Raw genomic sequence first — 24,327 nt, forward strand, 5'->3', positions numbered from 1 at the left:
ATAAATAGTATAACAGTATAAAATAATAATAGTGTAATACAATAGTATAAAATACTGTAGTGCAATCAAGTACCCAGGCTGCCTGAAAAGGTAACAAAAGCAGAGGCACTTACAGTTTTCACCTGGGTTATGGTAGGGAAGTATACACTAATCCTGAGTTTCTTTAAAAAACAATTTGGCTTGATAAAGCACACTTGTTTTATGGTTAAACACAGGTGTTACAAAACAAGCTGAATACTGTCAGGTGAAAACCAAAATAATAATTAAAAAAAAGAAACCAAAACATAAAAATATATATATACGCTTGTGAAAAACATATGGGACAGCTGCAGACACATCTGATGTAGACCTATAAACCATTCACACACGTGAGGAAAACATGTTGTGCAGCAATTCCTAACCAAGGGGAAAGCCATGACTGTTCTGCCCTTCTCAGGGACCATGAGGAGAGCTCTGGCGCCTCAGGCCGCCATCACAGCACTATACAAACACCATGCAACAGGGGCTTTCCCTCAGCCTCCCTCATGCTGAGGGGACAGAAACTTCTTTTTTTTCATTGAATCACAGAATCATTAAGGTTGGAAAACACCTCCAAGGTCACCTGGTCCAACCATCACCCTACCACCAAGTTCACCCACTTAAACGATGTCCTTAAGCACCACGTCCAACCTTTCCTTGAACACCCCCAGGGATGGTGACTCCACCACCTCTCTGGGCAACCCGTCCCAGTGCCTGACTGCTCTTTCTGAGGAGAAATGTCTCCTCATTTCCACCCTGAACCTCCCCTGGGGCAACTTGAGGCCATTCCCTCTAGTCCTATCGCTAGTTACCTGTGAGAAAAGGCCAACTCACAGGCCTTGTGCTCCAGGCCCTTCACCAGCTTCGTAGCCCTGCTCTGGACATGCTCCAGGGCCTCAGTGTCCTTCTGGGAGTGAGGGGCCCAAAGCTGAACACAGCACTCGAGGTGCGGCCTCACCAGAGCAGAGCACAGGGGGACGATCACCTCCCTGCTCCTGCTGGCTGCACCATTCCTGACACAGGCCAGGATGCCGCTGGCCTTCTTGGCTACCTGGGCACGCTGCTGGCTCGTGTTCAGGCGAGCATCCATCAGCACCCCCAGATCCTTCTCCTCTGCACAGCTTTCCAGCCACTCTGCCCTGAGCCTGTAGTGCTGCATGGGGTTGTTGTGGCCAAAGCATAGGACACAGCACCCAGATCTGTTGAAACTTTTTCCCCCTTCCCTTTTTTTTTTTTTTCCCCCTTCCTTCCCTGCTGTTTTTGCCCCTTTTCTCCCCTTCCTTTCCCTTCCCTGCTGTTTTTGCCCCTTTTCTCCCCTTCCTTTCCCTTCCCTGCTGTTTTTGCCCTTTTTTCCTCTTCCTTTCCCTTCCCTGCTGTTTTTGCCTTTTTTTCCCCTTCCTTTCCCTTCCCTGCTATTTGTGCCTTTTTTCCCCTTTCTTTCCCTTCTCTTCTATTTTCCCCTTCCTTTCCCTTTTTCCTCTTCCCTTTTATTTTTCCCTTCCTTTCCCTTTTTCCTTCCCTTCCCTTTTCTCCCTTCCCTTCTATTATTTCCCTTCCTTTCCATTTTTCCCTTCTTTTCCCCTTTTCCTCTTCCCCTTCCTTTCTCCTTTTCCCCTTCCCTTCCTTTTTTTCCCCCTTCCTTTCCCTTTTTTCCCTTCCTTTCCCTATTTTTCCCTTTCCCCTTCCCTCTCTGCCCACACACTGCCCATACCCGCCTCAATCCCTTCACGCACCCCACCGCGCATGCTCAGCCGGGCGCCATTTCCCCCCTCCCTCCCTCCCTCCCCAGCGCGGTGCCGGCGGGGCGGGGCGGGAGGCGTTGGGCGCAGGAAGAGGGCGCCGCCATCTTAGGCGCTCGGCGCGGCGCGGCGCGGCGGGATGGCGGCGGACAGCCGGGAGGAGAAAGGTACCCCCGGGGGACGGGCTGCGGGCGAGAGCCGGGCTCCGGGGCGAGCTGGGTGGGACACTCGGTGCCCCCTCGGCGCCCCCCTCAGCGGAGCTGGCCGCCCCCAGCCGGGCCTGCTCGGTCGCTGGCTCCGGGCCTTCGCCCTGTGAGGCGCCCGTGAGGAGAGCGGAGGGCGCTGGAGGCCCGCTCCGGGGGCGGCTGCTGCGGGTTTGGGCAGCGCTGTGTGGGGACGGGGCCCTCGGGAGGCGGGGGGGACGCGGTGCCCGGGCAGAGGGCTCGGGGCAAGGTGACTGCAGCAGAGGGCAGCGAGGTTCGCCGTGCTGCAGGAGGGTTGCTGCTGGGTATCCTCCTGCAGGACTGATTTCCGTCAGGTTTTTCCTTAATTTCCTTTATTTTTTTTCTTAATTTTTTTCTATCAGGAGACGTAGTTACTTTGTCAAGCAGAAGCTGGCACTGCAGTATTCCCTGAGTGCTTTCAGCTCGCTGTCCCTGTCTTCCCTGCAGTCCCTTAAGCTTACCGACCACTGTGGGTGAATAACTTTAAAATAACTGAACACTTGCAGGGTGACATATACCCTAAAGGCTCAGGGCAGCCTGTCACTCTGCAGAAGCTGAAGTGATGCACGTGCTGTCTGTGAGGTTATACGAGTCAGTCCTCGCTAAATTGACGTTAAAGCTATGAAAGCGTATGTCAGGTGTAGCGGGCTGCTGTCTGGTGGTTAGCACAGATTACAGTCATTTTATTAAAAAGGTAAGGGATCCAGGTAGCAGCGTGGGTTGGTTTGCATCATTCAGGATTTCTGTGGAATGCATTTCATCTAAAACTTCTTGCAGGATAGCTGGCTGTGAATTGTCACTGCCCATTTGTGAGAAGGGTGAAAGTCTGCGGTGTTCAGTATTTGTAGTCAAACTGGAAAATTCCCACTAGGTTTTGTTAGAGCTGATGGGTGAAATTATTTCTGATATTTGATTCTTAGCTTTATTATTGTAATACTGGTAGGGTAGGATATGTTTGGGTCATCCTGGAATAGATTTTAGCAGCCATTCTGGAAAAACAGTAAAATTGAAATATGTACTATTGGATTCTTAAACTCTGTCTCATATAACCTTTTATCCAGATGGGCTTTTTTTTTTTTTTTTTTTAATGTGTCTAGGATATGTGTTGGGATTTTTTGTTTAATCACTGACAGTGTTCAGGTCGTGAGTAGCAGACAAGAAATGTTTCTATGGTTTGTATTTTAACTTGCGTTTAACTGGCTGCTCTGTGAAAGGATAGATTCTGATTGATTGGATAGCAGGTGTTAATAAACATTTGTTTGTAACTGAGTTTATCTCTGATGAAAATGCAATGTTATTTCTGTACTCCTTCTAAAAGAGAAATGCTGTTTCACTGCTTAGGGAAAGTGGAAATAAATCTCACTGACCCTTTCAGTTTTAGATTGCGTGGTCTTACCCACTCTGTTTGCCAACTCAGATTCTTGTTTGGACCCTTCCTTGAATAGATCTAACTCTTTTGGCCAGCAAAGGAAAAACACCCTCCCCAGGTTACTTTCCTGCTGTTTCAGGTGAGTTAAATTTGTTCATGGAGGGATCCAACACACCCCGGAGTCAACATAAGATGAGTTGCAGGAGAGCCCAGTTGGGAGTGTCTGTAGTGAAATGGACCCATGTGGACCTTCCCCCTTCAGCAGTGATGAACTGTAAGAAATCTGTCCCTCTACTGTTTTTCTGTTTCTTTCTTTTTTTTGTGCTTTTCCTGATGCTTACCTTGATCTCTCTGAGATAATTTAGCTGATCAGGTTGAATGCTTAACAGTGACAGCTCAGTGAGCGGAATCATTTTATGGAGGTCAGTTGAGCAGTGTACCTGATGCAGGCGGCAGATGGGAACTGTGTGGTCAGACTGCCCTTTTTGCATCAGCAGGCTGCTAAATAATTCTGGAAATTTCTCAGGAGTCAGATGCATCATAGAAAGGGAGGAAGACCAGTTCCTGCATCTGTCCTTTGAATACTTTTTTAAGGTTCTGACTAAAAATCAGGCCCACCTGACCCTGAAAGGGGTTGTCAGTCTGTGTCAGACATGGTTATTCCATAAAAGTTTTATTTTCTCATTTATTTTTGAACCAGCTCATACCTGAGTATTTTAACACCTCTGAATGCTACTGCAGTAGCTAGGTTAAATATAGTTTACTCAAGCATGTTGTTGCCTCACTAAAACAGAATGAAGGCTGAGGCTCAGTATTTGTGGTCTGAGGTGGGTTCTAATCCCAGAAGGCCTCTTTTTCATTGGTCTCCAGCAACAAAATTTTGTGTTGAGAGCTTGCCTAGCCCTTTGTGGGGAAACATGATGCAAGCCAGGAAACTGCAACCCATGTTTAGCAGTTGCAAAGCCATCAGCCTGGCTCTTATGTTTCTCATCATTAAAAGCAAAAATGTTTGCTGTGGGCATATATATGTATCTTCAAGCATCAAGGTCTGCTCCCAAATGAATTACAGTGTAGCTCTGTGATATTTGAATGTCCTCTGACTGTAAACTGCCAGGGAAAAGCTTGATACACTTCTCTCTGCACCACTTCCTTTGCATCATTTACAGCAGCAATGCAGTTCAGTGACTACTCCTACATTCCCCTGCCACAGAAAAAGTGAAGAAGTGCCTGCAGGGAGGCTAGCACACATGGTGACTTCAGATTCAGACATCTATAGTAGAGATAAAAATAATATTAACTTGTATTTTTAATACTAAGCTGTAAAACTCATCTTGTGGCACAGATCAAGAATTTGAGATAAACAATTTGCCATATTCTGGACAGCTTTGTTGCTTTACCACAGTTTTGTCCAGCAGAAGAATACTGACCTGCTGCTTTTTAACATGCTACTTTTTCCAGATACTGTCAATAGCTGAATCCCTGGAATTTGCTCTGCTTTCCTCTTCTGAAACACAGGAAGTAGAATCACTGACAGTAATATAGAATGAAAGAGCTCAGAATTCCAGACTTCAGGACAAGTAACATGGGATTCTAAATTCAAACTTTTCCTATTATATTTCCATTTGCATACTTACACTTAGTCCAGTCTTATTTTGAAAGTGATTGGCATATTGATCTGCTGTCTTACATCTGATGAATCTTTTTACTGGAATTGCCACACATTCCCATTGGTTTCACTCAAAGTGAAGCAGAGCTGGAAGCAGTGACAAGTTTTAAAAGTTGTGTAACCCATTGTGGTCGTTTACCATCTCTAGCATGAATTTCCTTAACTTTTTGCCCTGGTGATTAAAATGAATTAGTTGTAGTTATTTATTTTTTTTCAGAGCAACTCAGAATTATGTAGCAAACAAATATTTCTTTCTACTTCTTCAGTGGATTGACCTAGCTTATGCTCTTGTTAGCTTATCTTCCCCTTTTGTGGCTTTTTCCTTGGAGATAAACCACAAAATTCCCCTCCTAACACAGCAGTGAGAACAAAAATAGCAGGGCAGAAGAGAATAATAAATCTTCAAGTTCTTTGGGATTTGAAGTAGGAAGATCCCTCCTCTTTTCTTATGCCACTTAGGCTATCGCCCACTCTCCTTTTTCTCTGTTTTTGTACAGGCTTTTTTGTTAGGCTTGCATTTTTAGGTCAGCTTTGTAAAGCTTATGTGATGCGAGGAACCAAGCTGGACCTTATTCAGAGGCCTGAATGCATTCTGTGACATCTTAATTGTTTTATTGGGTTTGCTCAATCCATCCAACTGAAGTTGTGGACAAAAGACATTAATTTTTGCCATGTGACAGATCTGTAACCCTAAAGGAAATGTTCTTGTTTGTAAATACTAGTTCTACTGTAGCTTGCAGCTTCAGACTCATTATGGTTGTTTTTAACTCTTCTGCTTTCAGATGGTGAATTGAATGTCCTGGATGACATTTTGACTGATGCTCCTGACCAAGATGATGAGTTATATAACCCTGATAGTGAGCAAGACAAAAGTGAAAAAAAGGGTAGGTGACTGTGGTAGTGGATGTTCTGTACAGAAGTAAATTATTAAAAAAAAAAAAAAAAGTCTGTCTTAACAGGGTTAAAGTCTTTGAATAAGCAGTTTTTATAACTTGCTTCAAAGAGTCCAAAACAGTCGTTATTTCACAAGGATCTACTTTTTCACCAAACCTTCCAGACAAATGTTTAAGTAGGTGTCCTTTCATCCTAGAAGCAGTTGTGGAGTCTGCCTTGTCATGAGCGTATTTGCTGTTAGAAAAAGACTGTGCTGTTTTTTGTAATGACGTGAAATGGAACAAGGCAGTCCTAAAGTCCCTTCTGGGCTCAGTTGCTAGTTGGGCTTTAGATCAATCCTGTAAGAATTTAGTTTAGTGTTCCCATACATAAAATTTAGAAAACACCTACGAAAACCTAAAGTATGAGTTGGACATCCTAAAGGATAGTAATATGCCCTTTTTAGAACATTAGCTGTTCTGAACAGGCAGTATTGAGGTTTTTTTGCAAAGCTTACACCTAGGATGGTGCCTGTGACGGCAACAAGGGTTTTACCAAAGTAGAGAAAGTGGGGGGGTCTCTGCAGAGTTTTTGGTGTTACATGCAAAATAACATTGAGCTTGGTATCTTTTTATTTAAGGATCAAAAAGAAAAAGCGACAGGATGGAAAGCGCTGAAAACAAGAGACAGAAACCTTCTCTGCATTCGTCAAGGCAGATGATGCCAAAGCCTCCTAGTTCATCAGTTAGCAATAACAAGAGAATAGTGAGTACGAAAGGAAAGCCAATATCAGAATACAAGAATGAGGAGTATCAGAGGTCTGACAGAAACAAGCGTCCAGATGGTGATCGAAAGACACGCATGTCAAGCAGCTCCAGGGATCCTTATAAAGGACAGCCAGAAAAGACTTGCATGAGGAAGAGGGATCTTGACAGAAGGGCAAAGTCTTCCACACCAGATGGTTCAGAGGTATTAAATGTTCTTGCTGCCTTATAAATAAAACAATTATGAGACCTTTTATAAGGCAAATTTTCTTAGGACTGTGTGTGCATCCTGACAATCTTATGTGTCCACTGATTCACTTTTTCTTTAAACATCAGAGAATCAGACATGATGTGGATAGAAGACCAAGCAGATCCAGCCATTCTTCTAAAGAAGAGGTGAACTCTGAGGAATATTGTTCAGATCATGAGACTGGCAGTAGTGGCTCCTCTGAACAAGGCAATACAGAAAATGAGGGAATGGAAGAAGAAGAAGATGATGAAGGGGAGGAGGATGAAGAGGTGGAAGAAGATGGGGAAGAGGATGAAGAAGAGTATGAACAGGATGAGAGAGATCAGAAGGAAGGAAATGACTATGACACACGGAGTGAAGCCAGTGATTCTGATTCTGAATCTGCCTCGTTCACAGATGGATCAGTCAGATCTGCATCTGGTTCAGATGCGTCAGGTAGGTGACATTTAGCATGCTGGTCTGAAACACCTTGCCATGGAAAATTTGGCTACTTATAAAAATACCACTTCCCGACCATGTCAAAAGTAAATCTTAGCAGCACGAGTCATTAAGATCTTAACTTTGAAACATCGTAAGGAAGGAAGAATCTTACTGGAAAGTGGTCTTTCATTACACGAAAACTTGTGGAAATCAGGATTTCTTTGCTGAAGATTTGTATTGCTCTTGATTGCTTTGGCCTTACTGCTATGTGCTTTGAAATCTTAGATATTTTCTTAGTTCATAGTTTCTTAGTTAATATTTTCCTTGTGGCTTAACTTTCCATGCAACTCATCTTAAGCTGGTGGTAAGCTATTCTGTATTCATGCAGATAGGTGACCAGGGAGACTGGTGCAGTCAAAGCACCACTGTCTTCTCCAGAGAAGGTGTTATGCTAGACAGATGAGCTTAAATAGTGGCTGCTGTCAGCAAAACAAGTCTAAGTTGAAATGATTAGCTATTAAGACAACCTTAGAATAAGAGCAAAGTTTTAAGCAAAAACTAGGAAAAAATGCTTCACAGCTGTGTAGTGGAACCAGTGCTGACATACAGATACATACAGAGTTTTTAATGACATAAATACTGAATTGTTTGGAAGATTTAAAGTTCATGCAGACCTATCTTCCAAGTGAAGCTGAAGGTTATTCCCCGTAGTTGTCTGTATACAAGCAGATGTAAAGGGTTTGGATTGTAACTTCTGCACAGTGGAGAAACTGGTACTGTTCTGTGTTTTTTTTGTTTTATTTTTTTTGTTTTTTCAAATAAGAAAGAGGCTTATGATCTCCTGTTGAGATTCCTCTAATATATCTTCCTGGTCTGAAGTCTCCATAGGTGGCCTTTCTCCTTAACATGTCTTTGATTTGGTTTTATGGAGGACTAAAAGGTGATAAAGATGTAATAGTTTTTCAGAAAATGCCCACAATATAACATAACTCTCCTTAGAGTAGAAAAAACTGCCTGTGTGCCACAGTACTTTGTTTTCTTATCTCTTTTCCTTTTGTTGAGCTCTGAGAAAGCAGGCCCATGTCACTATCAGAGCTTGCGCTCTGTGTTGCGAATTTTGGCTGAAGGCCAGAGAGAACTAAACTTCCCTTACTAGAACACCCAGGAGACTCATTCTGTCTCAAAACTTCACATGCAATTTCTAGATTTGTGGCATTTTTCATCTTCTTGTGAGTTGAAGGCTTGGCTACTTAGCGTTTGCTTCTTCTGTGCGTGCTGTTTATTTGAACGTTGCCTGCCACTTGATGCTTAAAAATATTGCTGTTATTTTTTATATTTTTCTTTTTCTTTATTTTAGATGAGAAAAAGAAGGAAAGGAAGAGAGCAAGAGGTATCTCTCCAATTGTTTTTGATAGAAGTGGAAGTTCTGCATCAGAATCCTATGCAGGTATTTTTTCCTTTTATTGCTTGTTCTCCTGACTTGCATCAAATCTTAATGTGTAATCTAAAATAAATATAACTGGCTGTAGAGATTTATGGGGTATGTAGCTTCTTATAATTTGGTATTGACTTCTGGCATGTTGTGTGTGGATACCTTTTGGGGGGGGTAAAGTAGGCTTTCTTGTTACTTTAATGCTATTCTGTTGCTTAAGTGGAATTTTCACTTTTTTTTAAACTTGGAAGATGATGATTCAGTGACTAGTTTTCTGAGTAGGAAACTGTTCAAATACTATTTTAAAAAAAATAAAACAAACCCAAACCAAACAACCCAAAACCAAACAATAAAAACAAATCAAAACAAAACACTCGTGCACATTGAACAGTATTTTTTTTGTGTGTGTGGGTGCGCGCCAGAAAGCATAATTTGTCATGAATGAAAATTGTATGTGACAAGGCTGTAGAAATTGTATATTATCTCTATTAAGGCTCAATCTGAACAAAATGTACTTTGGCTAAACACAGGTTCAGAAAAGAAGCATGAGAAATTATCATCTTCCGTTCGTGCTGTCCAAAAAGGTATCATTTAAATTTGAATTTTTTAATGCATGCCCCATAGCAAGCCATTGTCTGTATTCATTAAATTATGTGTAAGTAGTAATGTTCCGATATAAATCAATGTGCGCATGTAATTATTGAGAGCATAAATAAATCTTAAGCTACTTCTGCATGTGTTAAGACCGAAATACAAAATATTCAGCTGATTTACTTGTAGTAGAAACAGAAAAGCAAAAAACGATGTGCTTTCATTTGAAAAGAATGTTTTAGTAGTCTCTATTCAAGGATTAATGTTGATACAAATGTTTCCTACTGTTCATTCAAAGATTCTTAACAAAAGAAGTCCTATATATCGGAACATCACTGAATCGTGCTGATCTTATTTTTATTTTTTTCTTTACCTGAATATCTGAGTTCTAGTTTTGGTTTGACTTCCCCTTGCATTTTGTACTCTACAGCTTAGGCTTCAAGTTTTGCGTTGGGTGGTTGACTGTCTTGATACATAGGTAGGAACTGGGTGGGATCTGGTGTATTTTGAAGGAAGCAAGCAACTATCTACACTGACAGCAACACTTTCAAAAACTGAAAATATTTACAGTTCTGCTTATTTGACACTTTGTTTTTCAGACCAAACAAGTAAACTCAAATACATTCTCCAGGATGCAAGATTCTTTCTCATCAAGAGTAATAACCATGAAAATGTATCGCTTGCTAAAGCAAAGGTAAGTTAAATTTTCTTCAAACTGATCACCTTGAATATTTTGAAACACAGCTTACTATAGGAAAACATACTGATTTATGCATTCTTTTCTCTGTTGCTCAGCTCTTGGTAGAGACAAGAATGAAATGTTCCTTGATTCTTTAAGGGTAGCTGCTCTGCTTCCACTGTATTCTAGAGAAGTTTATGAACCATAAGTTACTTATCTTGATGGAGTACGCTTGAAAAGGGGCCTTAAGCCATGGGAGAGTTAAGACTGGAGTTTAATGTGCTTCTGAAAACGTTGAGGGAATGGCAGGCAGTGGATAGCTGGTTCAAGAAACTTTCTGCTTTTTGAAAGGGGTTTTCCTCCTCTGCCCAACAAATCTCTGAGGTGCTGTAGCTTGATGCCATGTTCTGAATGTGACTCTTCACGATACTGTTCTGAAAAACTGATCGTTTTTAAGGTGAACAGTTGCAAAATAACAATGAATGTATGCAGTGTTGCTATTTTTCCAACATGCACGAAGTTGACTTTTAAAATTCAAAAAATAAGTTAATAATTTTAAAATAATTAGAAATATTTAATAACATATTTAAAAAATTAAAAAATAATAAGAATAGCTCTTGTAATCAACTGATTGAATTTTTGTTCAGAAGTTACCGAAAATGATTTTGTGCCTTTTTTTAAGTTGTTTACAGCTTTTCTAAAGTTACTCTAACAATTGTGTTACCAGTTTATGAGTTAGGGACAGTGGCATTCTTTGATAAATTCAGCACTATGGGTCTTCTGCTTTGTATGATTTGGGGAAGCTTTCCTTTTCAGTGCTATGGTTCTTTTTCTTTGGAACTTGCTCTGTGCATTACATCTTCCTCTGTGATCAGACAGGTTTCATAACAGGTAAGGGATAAGCAGTGATAATATGGGATGGGTCATCTGTCTCTGCTTGGTGATGCTGAGCTGTTGGACTCTGTAGTGAGCAGATTTGAGCACTTTGTCTGGGCCACAACATTGTTTGGATGGGTGATCTGCTAGCCTGGTTACTGTTCCCTTAAGGACAGAAATTCTGTGGGTAGGATCTTACACGCATGTTCCTTACTGGAGCATAAAGTTTTTCTCTGGGCTTCCTCCGTTAAATCTTGGTGATGTAGTATTACATGCTGTTCTGTCAGTACCCGTCAGCTGCAACAGAGGCCAAATTCTGATGCACAGTTATTTATTGCTCTGTGCTCCACCAGTGCTTGAGAGGCAGCAAGGACATTGTGGCCCTGGCCATTTGCTAGGCTTTAAAGGGATGTCCTGGGTGGACAGTAGCTCTGCTTGAGGTATTTGAGCCATCTCCCCAGTGCCCCCTGGGGGTTGCAACATTTTTCTAGTTAGGTCCTAAAGGTCCTAAAGTTCCTGGAGTAGATGTTTTGTCTCTTCGTATATTGACACCAGCGCTTTGCAACTGCACTGGCTTTTGTGCAGCCGGTGTAAGAAGTTATTCTAACTCAGCATGCTTTCACGAACAGCCTAAAGCAATATACATTTAACTAAAAGCTAGTAACAGGTTAAGACGAAATAGTTCTCTGGTGACTGTATTCTAATGAATTTGGTTGTCATTAAGTCAGATGACCAGTAATTGAGCACAGAGTAGGACATGAAAGCACATCTTCAATGGGGGAAAAAAGAAGGGGACAGAAAAGAAAGTTTTCTTTAGCATCTACTGGAATATATTCTGAGGCTGAAGTTTGAGCATATTAAACCAGCATAAGCATCTTCTCTGTTCTGGTCTCAAAAAATGGGCTGGGGAGCTGATCTTGCTGAAAAGTAGTGCAACAAACTGGTTATTTTACAGCTTAGCTTGGTTGGTACCCTAAAGCAGGTTTTTTTTTTTGTTGTGGTTTTGTATGGTTGGACAAATGGCTTATGAAAGGTAAAAGTCAGGAATTAGCCAGTGGTGATGTTGTGAGGCTGAACATACTGCTTTGAGTTGTATTGCCAATTTAAAATGTTTTTCTGGTGTCTTTCATGTCTGGCCATTCACTAAAAGATTTTGAAAGTCTGCAAGCTGCCCTGTACTAATCTGTCAGGCTAACAAGGTTATTGGACTCTACCTGCCCACCTTTTATATAGATGCTGCTGCTTTTTCCTACTATGTATGTATTCTTAAAAATAGACGAGCTTCTAAAGTCACTTGAAACACAACTTAAAAATACTAAGGGCAAATGTTCTTATGCTATCTGTCCATAATTACAAACAACGCCTTTATAAGTGGTCTAAATGCATCTGCAGTGTTCATAAAAGATCGAAAAGCCATTTAAAAAAACTTTCTCTAAAAGTTTTATCATAGGGCAGGCTAAAAATATTTTCTGAAAGAATGATTCTAGCAGTACCATTCTTTTTTCCTTATCTTTTGTCCCAAAGCACTTGTTCAGTCGTCTTTTCCTTGCCTGAACGACATGCTTAAAATCTTTCAGCTAAATCATTTGAGATGAACTCATGTTTTGGTGTTGGGGTGGGGATTGTTTTGTTTTAGGGAGTATGGTCAACACTTCCAGTGAATGAAAAGAAGCTTAATGCTGCATTTAGATCAGCGAGGAGTGTTATTTTGATATTTTCTGTAAGAGAGAGTGGCAAATTCCAAGGTAAGGGAAAGTTTAGCTTTTATCAAGGTAAGTGAAAGTAAGATTTTATGTGCAGTAGCTTTTCTGTTGTCTTTGTTACAATTCATGTAAAATCCTCCAGGATTTGCAAGACTTTCTTCAGAATCCCATCATGGAGGATCACCTATACACTGGGTGCTGCCTGCAGGAATGAATGCAAAAATGTTGGGAGGTGTCTTTAAAATTGACTGGATTTGTAGGTAAATAACTGCTTCTGCTTAGTAACAAGACCTAATACCGTTTTTGTGTATTACTCAGTTGAGTGCTGCCAGCATCCTTTTGAAAATTCATTTCAACTAGAGAGCTGTCTTCCACCCCCCACATACTCATGGCCACATGTTACTGAACTTGGGATTCAGGTCTGTACCTGATGTGCGCTACAGCAAATATTTTTTTTCTGTAGTCCATTAATTAGTTTAGAGATTTTTAACGTTGAGTGTTTTCCTTCACTCATCTCTTGCCCTGAAACTAGAAAACTATTCTGAGATTTTGGAGTAAAATTCAACTGCTTGCTTGTTAGACAGCTGTGTAGAAAGTGGGGGGGAATCATGTAAGGATGGTTCCATGTTTTACTGAAATGGTGGCATCTGTCTGAACAGAGAAAATGCTACTGCTCTAAAATAACATGTAATAGATTACATTATGAAGTAGTCTCTACTTGCATAATACGTAGGATGTTAGTTGATATAACTGGGTGTGTTGTAAAGAAGGCATCTTTCAGTCCAGTGAGATGCGGTGCACGTGCACTTGTGCTGACGAAGAGTAAATACAGGGGAGGTGATACTTCAGTTTATAGGAAAACTGAAGCTGGAAAGGACTGTAGGAAGCTACCTACTCCAACCATCTCAAAGAGGGTCTAGCTTCAGAATAAGATTAGAATCTGGTCAGCATATTCAGATTGTGATTGCTTATTGTACAACCTCAATATTATACAAAGACAAACTTCTTTTGAAGTCTACATTGTGTCACTATAGTTAATACTGGAATAAGACACAGTGAAATCTTCAGTTCTTCAGGTATTAATATGTGCTAATACGTCTATTTAGAGACCTGTTGGTACATAGGGTAACAGGATTATTCTTTTTGTAAGGTCCTATTGTATACATTATTAAATAAGTAAAATACGAAGGCAAAGCTATAAATAATACCACTTGCATATTTAGGCGTGAATTGCCGTTCACTAAGTCTGCTCACCTGACCAATCCTTGGAACGAACATAAGCCAGTAAAGATTGGACGCGATGGACAGGTTTGTTTGTTTTCTGTTTCGGCTTTTCCTTAATAATTCATGTCTTCAAGTGCTTGCTAATTTAGTATGTACAGAAGATTTTTAATCTCTTCCTATCAGTTACTCATTGTAGAGTACTGTGACAAGGGCAAGAAGCTTATTTGCAATATTGTTGGGGGAGAAGGAAACGATACTGTTACGTTATAATGCCAATGTTGTTGTCTTTGTGATGAAACAGTGTTCAGCGCTTCCAAACTGTGATATTTTGGGTTTGAAATGTAACGTGTCTTGCATTGTATCGTGTGCAAACCTGTATAACACCAGTTTTTAAAAACTGGTGTTTGCAGCTGTGTTCTGCATTGCATTTTTCTTTTCTACTGTATTGCTTGGGGTGTAGGCTTATAAATTATATACTAGTAAATTGTAAGTGGGATGGCTCTTTGTCTTGTCAGATGTACCAGAGCGCAGGTATGTTGCTGCTGTAATCGAGTAACCCAGCCTTGATTTAAAACATTGGGTTCTGTTTCCGAAGGCAAGATTGGAGTTGCATAATCCCTATACTGTATGGAAAATTCTAGACTCCACGCATTATTTTTCCCATAGACACATTCACCTTGTTAGGTAGCCAAAGTGAAATGGTATTTTCTGTTATGTTCAAGTCTAGTGTGATCTCTGAAAAATGATTTCAGTTAACTTTGGTTTTGTTAAATGGTCAAGGAACCAGTTATTTTTCGTGTTTTGTCCCCTTCACTATAGAGTTGTATATGTGGGTTTTCCATTTTTCATAAAATTTCTGTAGTGCTAGGTACTGGGCAAGCATGCTTGCTTTCCCAGCTGTTCAACTCAGGTTATTTCATGAAGTGGTTGTTGTTTATCTGTTTATATTTTGCGTAATCCCCAATGGATGTTTCTTCTGATAATGCATACGTTTTCCCTCAGAACTCAAATGAGCGTCTACAATATCCTTCACTAGGGTGTTCCACAGGCCTGCTAGTCACCGGGTTGAAGAAGCCCTTTCTTGGATTGTTTAGCACCTGCCTCCTCGTAGTTTAATTTGATGGCCCCAAGTTCTTGCTTCAGAAAAGGGAGTCAAGTTGGTTTTTGTCTGATGTTGAGTTGTTTGGAGAAGAGGGTTGCTCCCATTGTTCTCCATATCTCACAAATTCCTCCTTTTTTTTTTTTCCCAACGCTGAAAAATCCCCACCCATTTGGTCTTTGCATACAGGAGTTGTTCCACACATGCAGTTATCCACATCACTTCCTTTGAAGCTTTTCCAGTTCTACTGTCCTTGTCCCTGTCCCCCCACCTTTTTTTCCCTTCAGAACTGCACCCACTATTCCAGGTATGGGTGGAACATGGAATTCCAGAATGGTATAATGATTTTTCTCATTCTGTGTTCCTGTCCTAACAATCCTGAACACGTAATTTGCTTGTTTTGACTGCTGCCAGGCGCTAACCTAGCGTTTTGTGGATCTGTCATCAACTGAAGAACTCAGTTGAGTGGTAATAGTGAACTTCATCAGGCCATGGCTCTGTATGTGAAGCTAGGATGGATTTTTCTCCTGCGTGTGTTGCTTTTCTTTCTGTAATAGGTGATCATTTTCTTTGTGATGAAAGACAGTCCTCTGATTTTGTAGCGAAACAGTGATGTGGCCTGTATGTCTCATGGGAAGATATGTTTGCCCCAAGTGTTGGACTAATTTATGAAAATTCTAAGTAGTCCCTAAAGAGTGGAAGGTAATGTAAGTGAATTTTGCTGTGTCTCGAGTCATACTGAAATATCTTCAAAGTGTCTTTTTTTAAAGTGTATATTGCTAATGTAATTGAGGAGAGTTTCTTTTCTTCGGTTTATAAACCACTACTGAACTTCTAACTAATTGTAGGAGATTGAGCCGGAATGTGGAACCCAGCTTTGCCTTCTGTTCCCTCCTGATGAAAGTATTGACTTGTATCAAGTCATTCATAAAATGAGGCACAAGAGAAGAATGCACTCACAGCCCCGATCAAGAGGACGCCCATCCCGTCGTGACCCCGTTCGGGACGTGGGAAGGTTAGAAACGTTCTTTGGACTGATAATAGGCACATGTATCAGAATAACGTGATGGAGGAATGTGATTCGTCAAAGCTTTCCCTGCGATAAAGAAGAGAGAAAATCCTCAAATCAAGCTGCATGGACAAGTTTGTGGCTTCATTGAGGATTTCACATGGTTCCCCGGTCTGTCATTTTTCAAGAGGAAAATGGGGATCTTTGCTTTTGCAGAAAAAAAAAAAAAAGCTCTTAAAGTGCTCTCTAGTTTAGACTAGATCATTTATTGAGATAATGCAACATGTAACACTAGCTGTAGGTAAGCTTGGATTTATTATGAGCAGGCTAGATGGAGAGAAGGAAATACTTATGTGCCAAAAATGCGTTAATATCTTGTAAAAGCCTTTTCTTTCAGGTGTGTCACTGGATAAGCCTTATCAAATATGGGACTTTAATAAGGATCACTTAAAATTTTGCAGAAGATGCCGCCTCATTTTGAGGATAAAATATTTAAGTTATTTTGATATTCAAGAGGAGCATTATTGGGACTGTTTCAAATTGTGTCACCGTGATGCTTTAACCCCATTGCCAAATATTCTCTAACATGTAACCACTGAATTCACACATCTTGCTGAGCTTCTGAAAACAGTAGGTTCTTTCCAAAAGGGATCGAGTGGCCCTTGGAGACCCGGCAACAAACCAAACAGAATGGCTGTTGCTGTGTCTGTATATACAACCTTTCCAGATGCTGGCAGTACCTGTGGACTTAAAAGTATTTTAGAGGATCGACATGGTTATTGATCACTGCTATATGAACTTAACATCACTTTCCAGAAAAAAGGGGGTATAACTTGTTACAGAATTGGAGAAGTCTTTGCAAAGAACTGATATTAGCCCTTCTGCCAAACACCTTTTCCCTGTGTAGCCATTTTGCATACAGACTGATGTATGGTTTGGGCTGAAACCTTTGGTTGTTTCCTCTTTGTGGAAACGTCCTGTGGTAGGTACAGATACCCAACAAGAGTCCCCTTTTCCTTGAGCTTAAAGGAAGGACACTCTAACGAGTAGGTAGGAGGAAACCTGGCAGCGCCCCCCTATTTTTGGCTTTAAAGGACTGAACACCAAGATGGCTTGTGAAGTTAAGCTAAGAGGTTTCCAGTGCAATAAAGTATATACAAGTGAAGGTTTTGCAATGGACTGCAAACTATACATATAACACCACCACACCTTCTCAAGCCTGCCAGGGCCTCCATTTATGTATGTGGCTTACAGCTTAAAGTCAGTAGTTGGACTACTATATGAACTGTTTCTATCATAATTTATACCGGTCGTAAATGCACTCTCAAAACTACAAGAAAGCGGTATGTTTATTCTTTACACCAGCTTCTATTTTTCTTGATCTGATTTTGCTGTAGATGCAACTGCTTTGTTTTTTGGGCTTTTTGCTCATAGTAAAGAATCTGCTTTTGTTTTAAAGAGCTTAGTAACTGGGTATGGTGGGCTTTAAAAACTGAAGTTGGGAAGGGGGAGGAGAAACTACTTATAAAATTAAGAGAAAGCTGTGTGAGCTCATTACTCAGTAAGCAAGTTGCACAGTAATTAAGCATTATAAGAAAGTGTCAATTTCATGTCTTTGTCATAAGGAATTACATTGCTGATGGGGGGTTGGGGATTGGATTGTAGCTGATTTGTATTTAGAAACACCTTTATGTTAGCATTGAAGTCTCCCATTAATGTTTATGTACCTTGATAGAGAAACATTAGCAACCAGTTTCCAGTTCTTTTTTTAAGCATAGTTCTCTATTAAACATAACAGCAATGGGAATGTACATGTTTTATGAACAGACTGCCTTCCTGAGAGTGAGATTCTTAAAGATACCATCTCTTCCATAAGGAAACTATTCTGTATTAAAAAGCCCTAATTAATTATCAGGAAGTTTAAACGTTCTTAAACTTTCTGTAAAAGGCACTGATACATTACTGGTAAATTGCTTAGAACAGAGTTTGTTAGAAATAATATTATTGGACTACAAAGCTAGCCAAGCTGCAGTGAAAACCAATTTCACAATAGCATGCACGGTTTTATTTATAAATGTTATGCAAATAGACCTCTTATAGAATTCTTTACCCCATAGTTAGTGAAGTAATGTCCGTGCCTTTTGACTGTAATGGTATATTTTACCGTTTATTTTAACTGTATGCAGTAATGTAAACTCTGTTGTCCAATAGGTTGGTTCAAAATGTAATGTGAAAGTATAATGCTAAAGCCTACGTCTGAATTTGTTTCAGACAAGTCTGTTCCCTTTTGTTTGTTACAAAGGTGCTGTTGGTAGAGTTTCTTCCATCACTACCAAAGCACCTGTAACCAAAAGCTAACAGGAGGGTATTTAATCAGGCTGTTGTATGTAATTATTTGAGTTCAAACTTAAAGCTTTAGAATGATTTGAAGCAGATGAAGTTCAGAATGGATAAATGGAGAACCTGGGCAGCTCAAGCTATTCCTTTGAGGTATTCTGCTGTGTCGAATGCTCCAAGCAATCTTGTTTAATTTCTGATATCTAATTTGTATAGGCGTCGACCAGAAGATTATGATATTCATAACAGCAGAAAGAAACCAAGGATTGACTATCCCCCTGAGTTTCACCAAAGACCAGGTTAATATCTTACCATGAAGATTTGTGTGCACCAATTCACAAGTGTTTTCTCTAGTGCATCCTCGTGAATTTTGAAAGTAAACTTTTGATATGGTTGGGGTATAAAAATGGAACTTGTCCTGAGTGCTGCCTGCTGGTTCAACCCACTTCTTGCCAGAGTTTAGTGGCACTAAGCTTCACTGCTTTGAGAGAAATGAGTTAATTTAAACCGAGCCCTTTCAAGAATCTCAGAATTGTGGAAATTGTCTCAAAAACTTTATTAATGTGGTTAGTTGAAATGCCTGCCAGTCACTAGGATTTGCTTGGCCTACTTGCAAGTGCAGTAATCATCAAATTAAAATGTTTATCAGAAATTTTCTACTAGGAAAGTTAGCTGAGATAGACATTCATTTGTGTTTTCAGATATTTTTTTTTTATGAGTTGGATATGAGGAAGGGAATGGGAGCATTGTATTTTACAAGAGGCTCTAATGATGGGTTTGGGAAAAGAATTTTGCTGTTTTCTAGAAAGATGTTCACAATGGTAATGCAACAACAATGCTCATAATATTGGAGATTCTTTTTCTGAAAGCAAATAATACAAAATGGTTGGTTGTAAACTACAAAGACTTGCTTCATTAGTGTTAGAAATATAAATTCCATTATTTCAGTAGTAGATTTCTAAATCTTTCTTAAGAATATGCCTTTATCTGTCCAGCTTGACTGCAAAGTTAGCATCCTTTGATGCAAAAAGTATGTTGTTGCTGCTCCCTGTCTTTCCAAGATTTAGAGTACAGAACAAAATTTTAAGAACTAATGAAGTTCAAAACCATTGTTCTATTAGCAGCATAGGCACGCCTGGTGTTTTGTACCATTTTGCTGAGCTGTGAGAAGTTTACTTCTTGGAATTTACTAAAGCTGTAGTAATTCTTTGTCCTGGACTGCTTTTCCAGATGGTTTTACCTTGTTTTTAAGTTTCTGTTTAACTTTGTATTCAAAACCTAGGAAATCAGCTTTGAATGGTGGTACTCTGGGCAACTGTACTGAATGCATGGTTAATAAGTAGCAGCGGCCATGGGTTGACTGTCAGGGCACAATACCCTTCAAGCATGAGGGCAGTTTGAGTTAGAAAGAAATTTGTCTTTGCACAGATTTCCCCTTCCATATTTGTACTGTGTGCAAGCTTCTGTGAGTGTGTATGAAAAAATATATATATATATATATGCACACACGTTTTATATATATGTATTTTTATTACTATACTATTTTTCTTTACTGTCTACAAGAAATTGTAAGTTTGAGATTTTGAAGCTGAATACAACAGGCATTACACTGTGTGCCAGCTACCAAATTGTAACAAGTACTACAAAATGGAAGGGTAGATTTTAATAAGTATATTTTTTAAAACTGTTATAATGAGATGGTAAATTAAATTAACACTGCTTGATGTTTGAACAGGGTATATAAAGGATCCCAGGTATCCTGAAGTAGACAGGTAAGGTGTGTTCATGCTGTTTACTTTATGTCCTGGTAACTTGTCTGTGTGGATAACTTGGATTTAGTTCTGCAAATTTTTATTCCCAACAGACGATTTTCAGGAGTTCGACGGGATGTGTTTTTAAATGGGGTAAGTTGGTGCATGTTGATCTTGTGGGAACTCTTTATATTCAGCTTTCAGCACTTCCAAAGAACACCCACCACAAATATTAATATCACTGTCTTTCATTTTAGTCCTACAATGATTACGTGAGAGAATTCCACAACATGGGACCACCACCACCGTGGCAAGGAATGGTTTGTGTCTTGTTCAACTCCATTTTTTTCTACAAAATATGGCTTTTCTGTTCCCCACTACAGGAGCCTAGTATATCTGAACTGTGCCCAACTCTTTGCTTTTCCTAAAATTTATCTTTTCTGTAATTGCGTAAAATTTTAAGGAAGAAAAATTACTTATCGAGTATTATCTTGTATTTTTATTTTGCTCTCAGCAATAGTCCCTCATTCTAGTAAGTAGTACAGCAGCAAGAATCTGTGTTGGCTTGAACCTAGAAGGAACAGAAGGCTCTGAGGAAATAGCAGATCCTTTCTATAGCCCGCACAGGAGGGTGTTACCAAATTCTGTATTCAGCTAAAGATTCACAGTAATTGGCTTTCTTTCAGACAGCAAATGCATCAAAGAGGTGGACTTGCTGCAGTCTCACAGATTGGGTTGGTGTGCTCAAGTGTTATGCAGTGGCTTGCTTTTGGCTATGTCAGTGAAGCATGAAGCAAAGCAGCAGGCTGTACTGAATAGTGTAATCCAAATAAGCCATGTCATGTGGCAGCCTCCACTGAAATGCACTTTTTTCCCAGTCAAATAAACGCGTATGTGTGCACGTTACCTATGTTGAATTTAAGTACAAGCAAAATACCAGTTACAGTCATTTGTGGTTTCCTCCTTCTGTGAGGAGGAATAGTCACTAATTAGTTATTTTGGTTATATTTTGTTATTCTGGCTCTGAGTTGTGTCATGATTTCAGGTAACTATAACAAGCTTTCTGGCTCTTGTTGTGTATATTGTGAATGAGCAACAGGCTGTGCCAGGTGTAGAGATGCCATTACTGCCCCTCATTTTTCTCAGCTGTAACACAGCTCTCATTTGCCATAATTGAAGGAGATCAGCAAATTTTTCAGACTGGGAGGAAAATGTTTTTTTCAAACCCAGGTAAACCTAGAGATGCTCCCATAATTTCTCCCTGCCCATCCCCATTCTGCATGATGGCCAAGTAGTCATCTTAAAATCCATAACTTCTACCTACTTCATTTATGAGCAGCGATGCAAGCAAAAATGCTTTAGTAATATCTGAAAGAAAGACCTTACTGATTAAAAAGATGGAAGAGAAGCCAAGAGATGATTTGATTAAAAAATAATAATAATAACTAAAAGAATCTGCTAGTCTTTTGTTAAATAGTTTGTCTTGCAGAGTAAGCTTGTTCACTTAAAATAGGATATACCAATAAGGAATGGCACCAGAAAGCCTCATTTCTGTGAGAATTTATGGGTTTGGTCAAAAAATCATATTCCATATGCATAGATCATTAATAAGAATTTGCAAAATGAAGTTGCAAAATTTCACCTATAGCATCACGTTGAGGCAGGTATTTGGGTCTGGGGAGGATGTTGGCCAAACTTGTAAAAAAAAAAAAAAAAAAAGCAATGATATGGTCTGTCATTGATTTTTGACAGTAAAGCATAAAGCATGTTCTGCTATACAGTTAGGAGGCTGTGATCAGATTTAGATGCCTGTGTTAAGTTGTTTCCACCTGAATGAAAGTAACCTCTGCTCTTAATTCCCAGCACTAAGCCTTGGGTACATACCTTTGTTTTAGAACATTCAACACATTTTATGTAACTCTCTTGTAGCCACCGTATCCAGGCATGGAGCAGCCACCACACCACCCTTATTATCAGCACCATGCACCTCCACCTCAAGCTCACCCGCCATACTCAGGACATCATCCTGTACCACACGAAGCAAGATACAGAGACAAACGAGTAGTAAGTGTCCACAGAGTCGGGGGAGACGAGCCTGCAGGCTGGAGTAGGAATAGGAGGAATTTGGAGTACAGGTGTAGCCTGGGACTTGTTGACTTTGAAAATACAGATTTTTAAAGTGCAGTTTAGTTTTTCTTGGAAAGGTCAGTCATGTAGATTGGCTAGGTATTTCCAGCATCTTTGAAAAGCCTCTCTCCCCCAGGTGATACTGTGCAGAATTACCAGAATGTGGTCTTGAAATGAATTGTTTGCTTCAAGTGGCATCTGGTTGTCAAGCTGTGAAGCTTTTTTCCTGCTGAAGCCCAGTTTGAATAAGGATGTGGCCTTATGTCACTTCTTGCAAATTACTTTCTCTTCAGTAGCAGAAAAGTTTGAATCTTATAACTTTTATGGGCACATCAATAAAAAGATCAAACTGATGAACTACTTCTGTTAGCTGACCTTGACAACTGCTTTGCTTTCTCTTGCGTTTGAACCTGGCATTTGAACATATTTTACAATTTACATATTTTCTACTTTGTGCACAGTAGAATCATGGATCTATTGTGTTTCCCTGAGGATGAGAAACTTCATGCATGCTGGACATATACCTATATGTCTATAAATATATATACTTAGACTGGGCTTTCCAAAGAGTTACAGCTAATCCTGTGGATAAGGGCAGGGAGGGGATTTTCATCTGGAAAAGAAAAGAAACAACTGTCCTTTCATCACAGCACGACTATGACATGAGAGTGGACGACTTTCTCCGCCGCACACAAGCAGTTGTCAGCGGTCGGAGAAGCAGGCCTCGGGAGAGGGACCGAGAGCGGGAACGGGACCGTCCTAGAGATAACAGAAGAGACAGAGAACGGGACAGAGGCCGCGATCGGGAAAGGGAGAGAGAGAGGATTTGTGACCGGGACAGAGACAGAGGTGAAAGAGGTAGATACCGAAGATAATCTATCTGGAACCAGTGCTCACTTGAAACAAAAAAGCTTGTATTTTTTTGTGTGTTTACAAGTAGTATATTTTATTTCCAGCTGTCTACTTAAAGTTCGTTGTGTAGAAGGATTTATAATGACCCTCTTTATTCCAAGCATGCAGTGAACTATGAACTGGAAAAACTCAGATCAGCCAAACATTGAATACGCAAAGCTGACACAACTTGACATTTCTATCGGAGCAGAATGGGAAACAGATAAGAATGTAGATATTGATTAATTCTCAATAAGTGTTCATTTACTTAGTGACTTCATTCTAGGTTTTTGAATACTGATGGAAAACTGCCATATTTTTTTTGCTTTGATGTTTCCTTCCTGTAGTTTCACATGGTTCAGTGGGAGAATGCTGCTATCAAGTATGCAAATATTGAAGTATGATTTTTGACTGTATGGCAGTGTTGTAGCAGCCTATTTTTTTTCTTCTGGTTTTTAACTCTGTCTGTAAAGTCGTGTTTTTTCAGTCTTCAGTAATGAAAGCAATATTAAGAAGACACTATTGATACCTAATTTTTAACCTTTTTTAAAAAATCTTCCCATGTTCAGTAACATTTGGTCAACTCTCTTGTCTAGTCTCCTTCCAAAATGTACACATTGCTTGGAATGTTCACAACCTGCGCGTGTGGAACCAGAAAATATTGCTGTATTCTACATTGCTACCATTTTTTATATAAAAATAAATTGGTAATTATTGAAATGATTAAAACTCCAGATCAGGTTTCTTGGTCTTCTAAGCTTGCCAGTTTTGATGAGCTCTGGCAGTTCTAGGAAGGTATTTGTGTTCAAAAATAGTTTAAAGGTGCTTGCAATGAGTGAAATTAATCCAGAAGCACGAATTTAGTAAAAGGACTGCTGCAATAAAAAATAACTGCTTTTCTGTTTCCACAATGAAGTAGTCAACTTACGTAGCTCTAGCTGATCAGAGTTATTAAGGCCTTGCATGTTTTAACTTAATAAAATGATCCTCAAGGCTGTCTTCAGCCATAATCATACCTGTCTACCAAGGGTGCATTAGTCCTGTAAGGTCCAGACTCTCCTCATGTCATCTTTATAGCGATTACTGCATCACTTGTTTGTCTTAAATAGGAACTATTTGAAGCTAAATGCCAATGGTGTAAAACTGTGAAGCAAGAAAAGTAAAACTTGAAGTGTACGCTGTTCAGTTTCTGCAGCATTTTCCTAGTTCTCAAAACCTCTATGCATTAACTACGTGGACTTTTTTGTAACCTTTCTTCAGTACTTTCTGCAGAATCTTCTATGTA

The 24,327-nt window shown here is 39.9% G+C and overlaps 1 protein-coding gene across 4 annotated transcripts; it reads left to right on the top strand.

Annotated features, from left to right (window-relative positions):
- The first annotated feature begins 1,767 nt into the window (after positions 1-1,767).
- YTHDC1 (YTH N6-methyladenosine RNA binding protein C1) lies at positions 1,768-23,776 on the top strand. Of its 4 annotated transcripts, XM_027456021.3 has the most exons (18): positions 1,768-1,924; positions 3,490-3,624; positions 5,799-5,900; positions 6,530-6,858; positions 6,990-7,338; positions 8,681-8,770; positions 9,286-9,339; positions 9,946-10,040; positions 12,538-12,646; positions 12,747-12,864; positions 13,828-13,912; positions 15,776-15,942; positions 18,490-18,572; positions 20,009-20,045; positions 20,138-20,177; positions 20,282-20,344; positions 21,954-22,088; positions 22,802-23,776. In XM_027456021.3, the coding sequence occupies exons 1-18, from the start codon at positions 1,897-1,899 to the stop codon at positions 23,024-23,026; spliced, it is 2,244 nt and encodes a 747-aa protein (XP_027311822.1). In that variant the 5' UTR covers positions 1,768-1,896; the 3' UTR covers positions 23,027-23,776. The 4 variants fall into 4 exon arrangements, with proteins under 4 accessions (XP_027311822.1, XP_027311823.1, XP_027311824.1 ...); XM_027456022.3 differs by lacking the exon at positions 9,286-9,339; XM_027456023.3 differs by lacking the exon at positions 3,490-3,624.
- Positions 23,777-24,327: the final 551 nt, after the last annotated feature.

The sequence above is a fragment of the Anas platyrhynchos genome, chromosome 4, assembly GCF_047663525.1.
Source record: "Anas platyrhynchos isolate ZD024472 breed Pekin duck chromosome 4, IASCAAS_PekinDuck_T2T, whole genome shotgun sequence".
NCBI classification, from domain to species: domain Eukaryota; kingdom Metazoa; phylum Chordata; class Aves; order Anseriformes; family Anatidae; genus Anas; species Anas platyrhynchos.

Coding starts and splice junctions, on each gene's coding strand:
- YTHDC1 (XM_027456021.3), top strand. CDS start 1,897: ATGGCGGCGGACAGCCGGGAGGAGAAAG. Junction 1,925..3,489: donor GGACAGCCGGGAGGAGAAAG/GTACCCCCGGGG, acceptor CTGCTGTTTCAG/GTGAGTTAAATTTGTTCATG. Junction 5,901..6,529: donor AGACAAAAGTGAAAAAAAGG/GTAGGTGACTGT, acceptor TTTTTATTTAAG/GATCAAAAAGAAAAAGCGAC.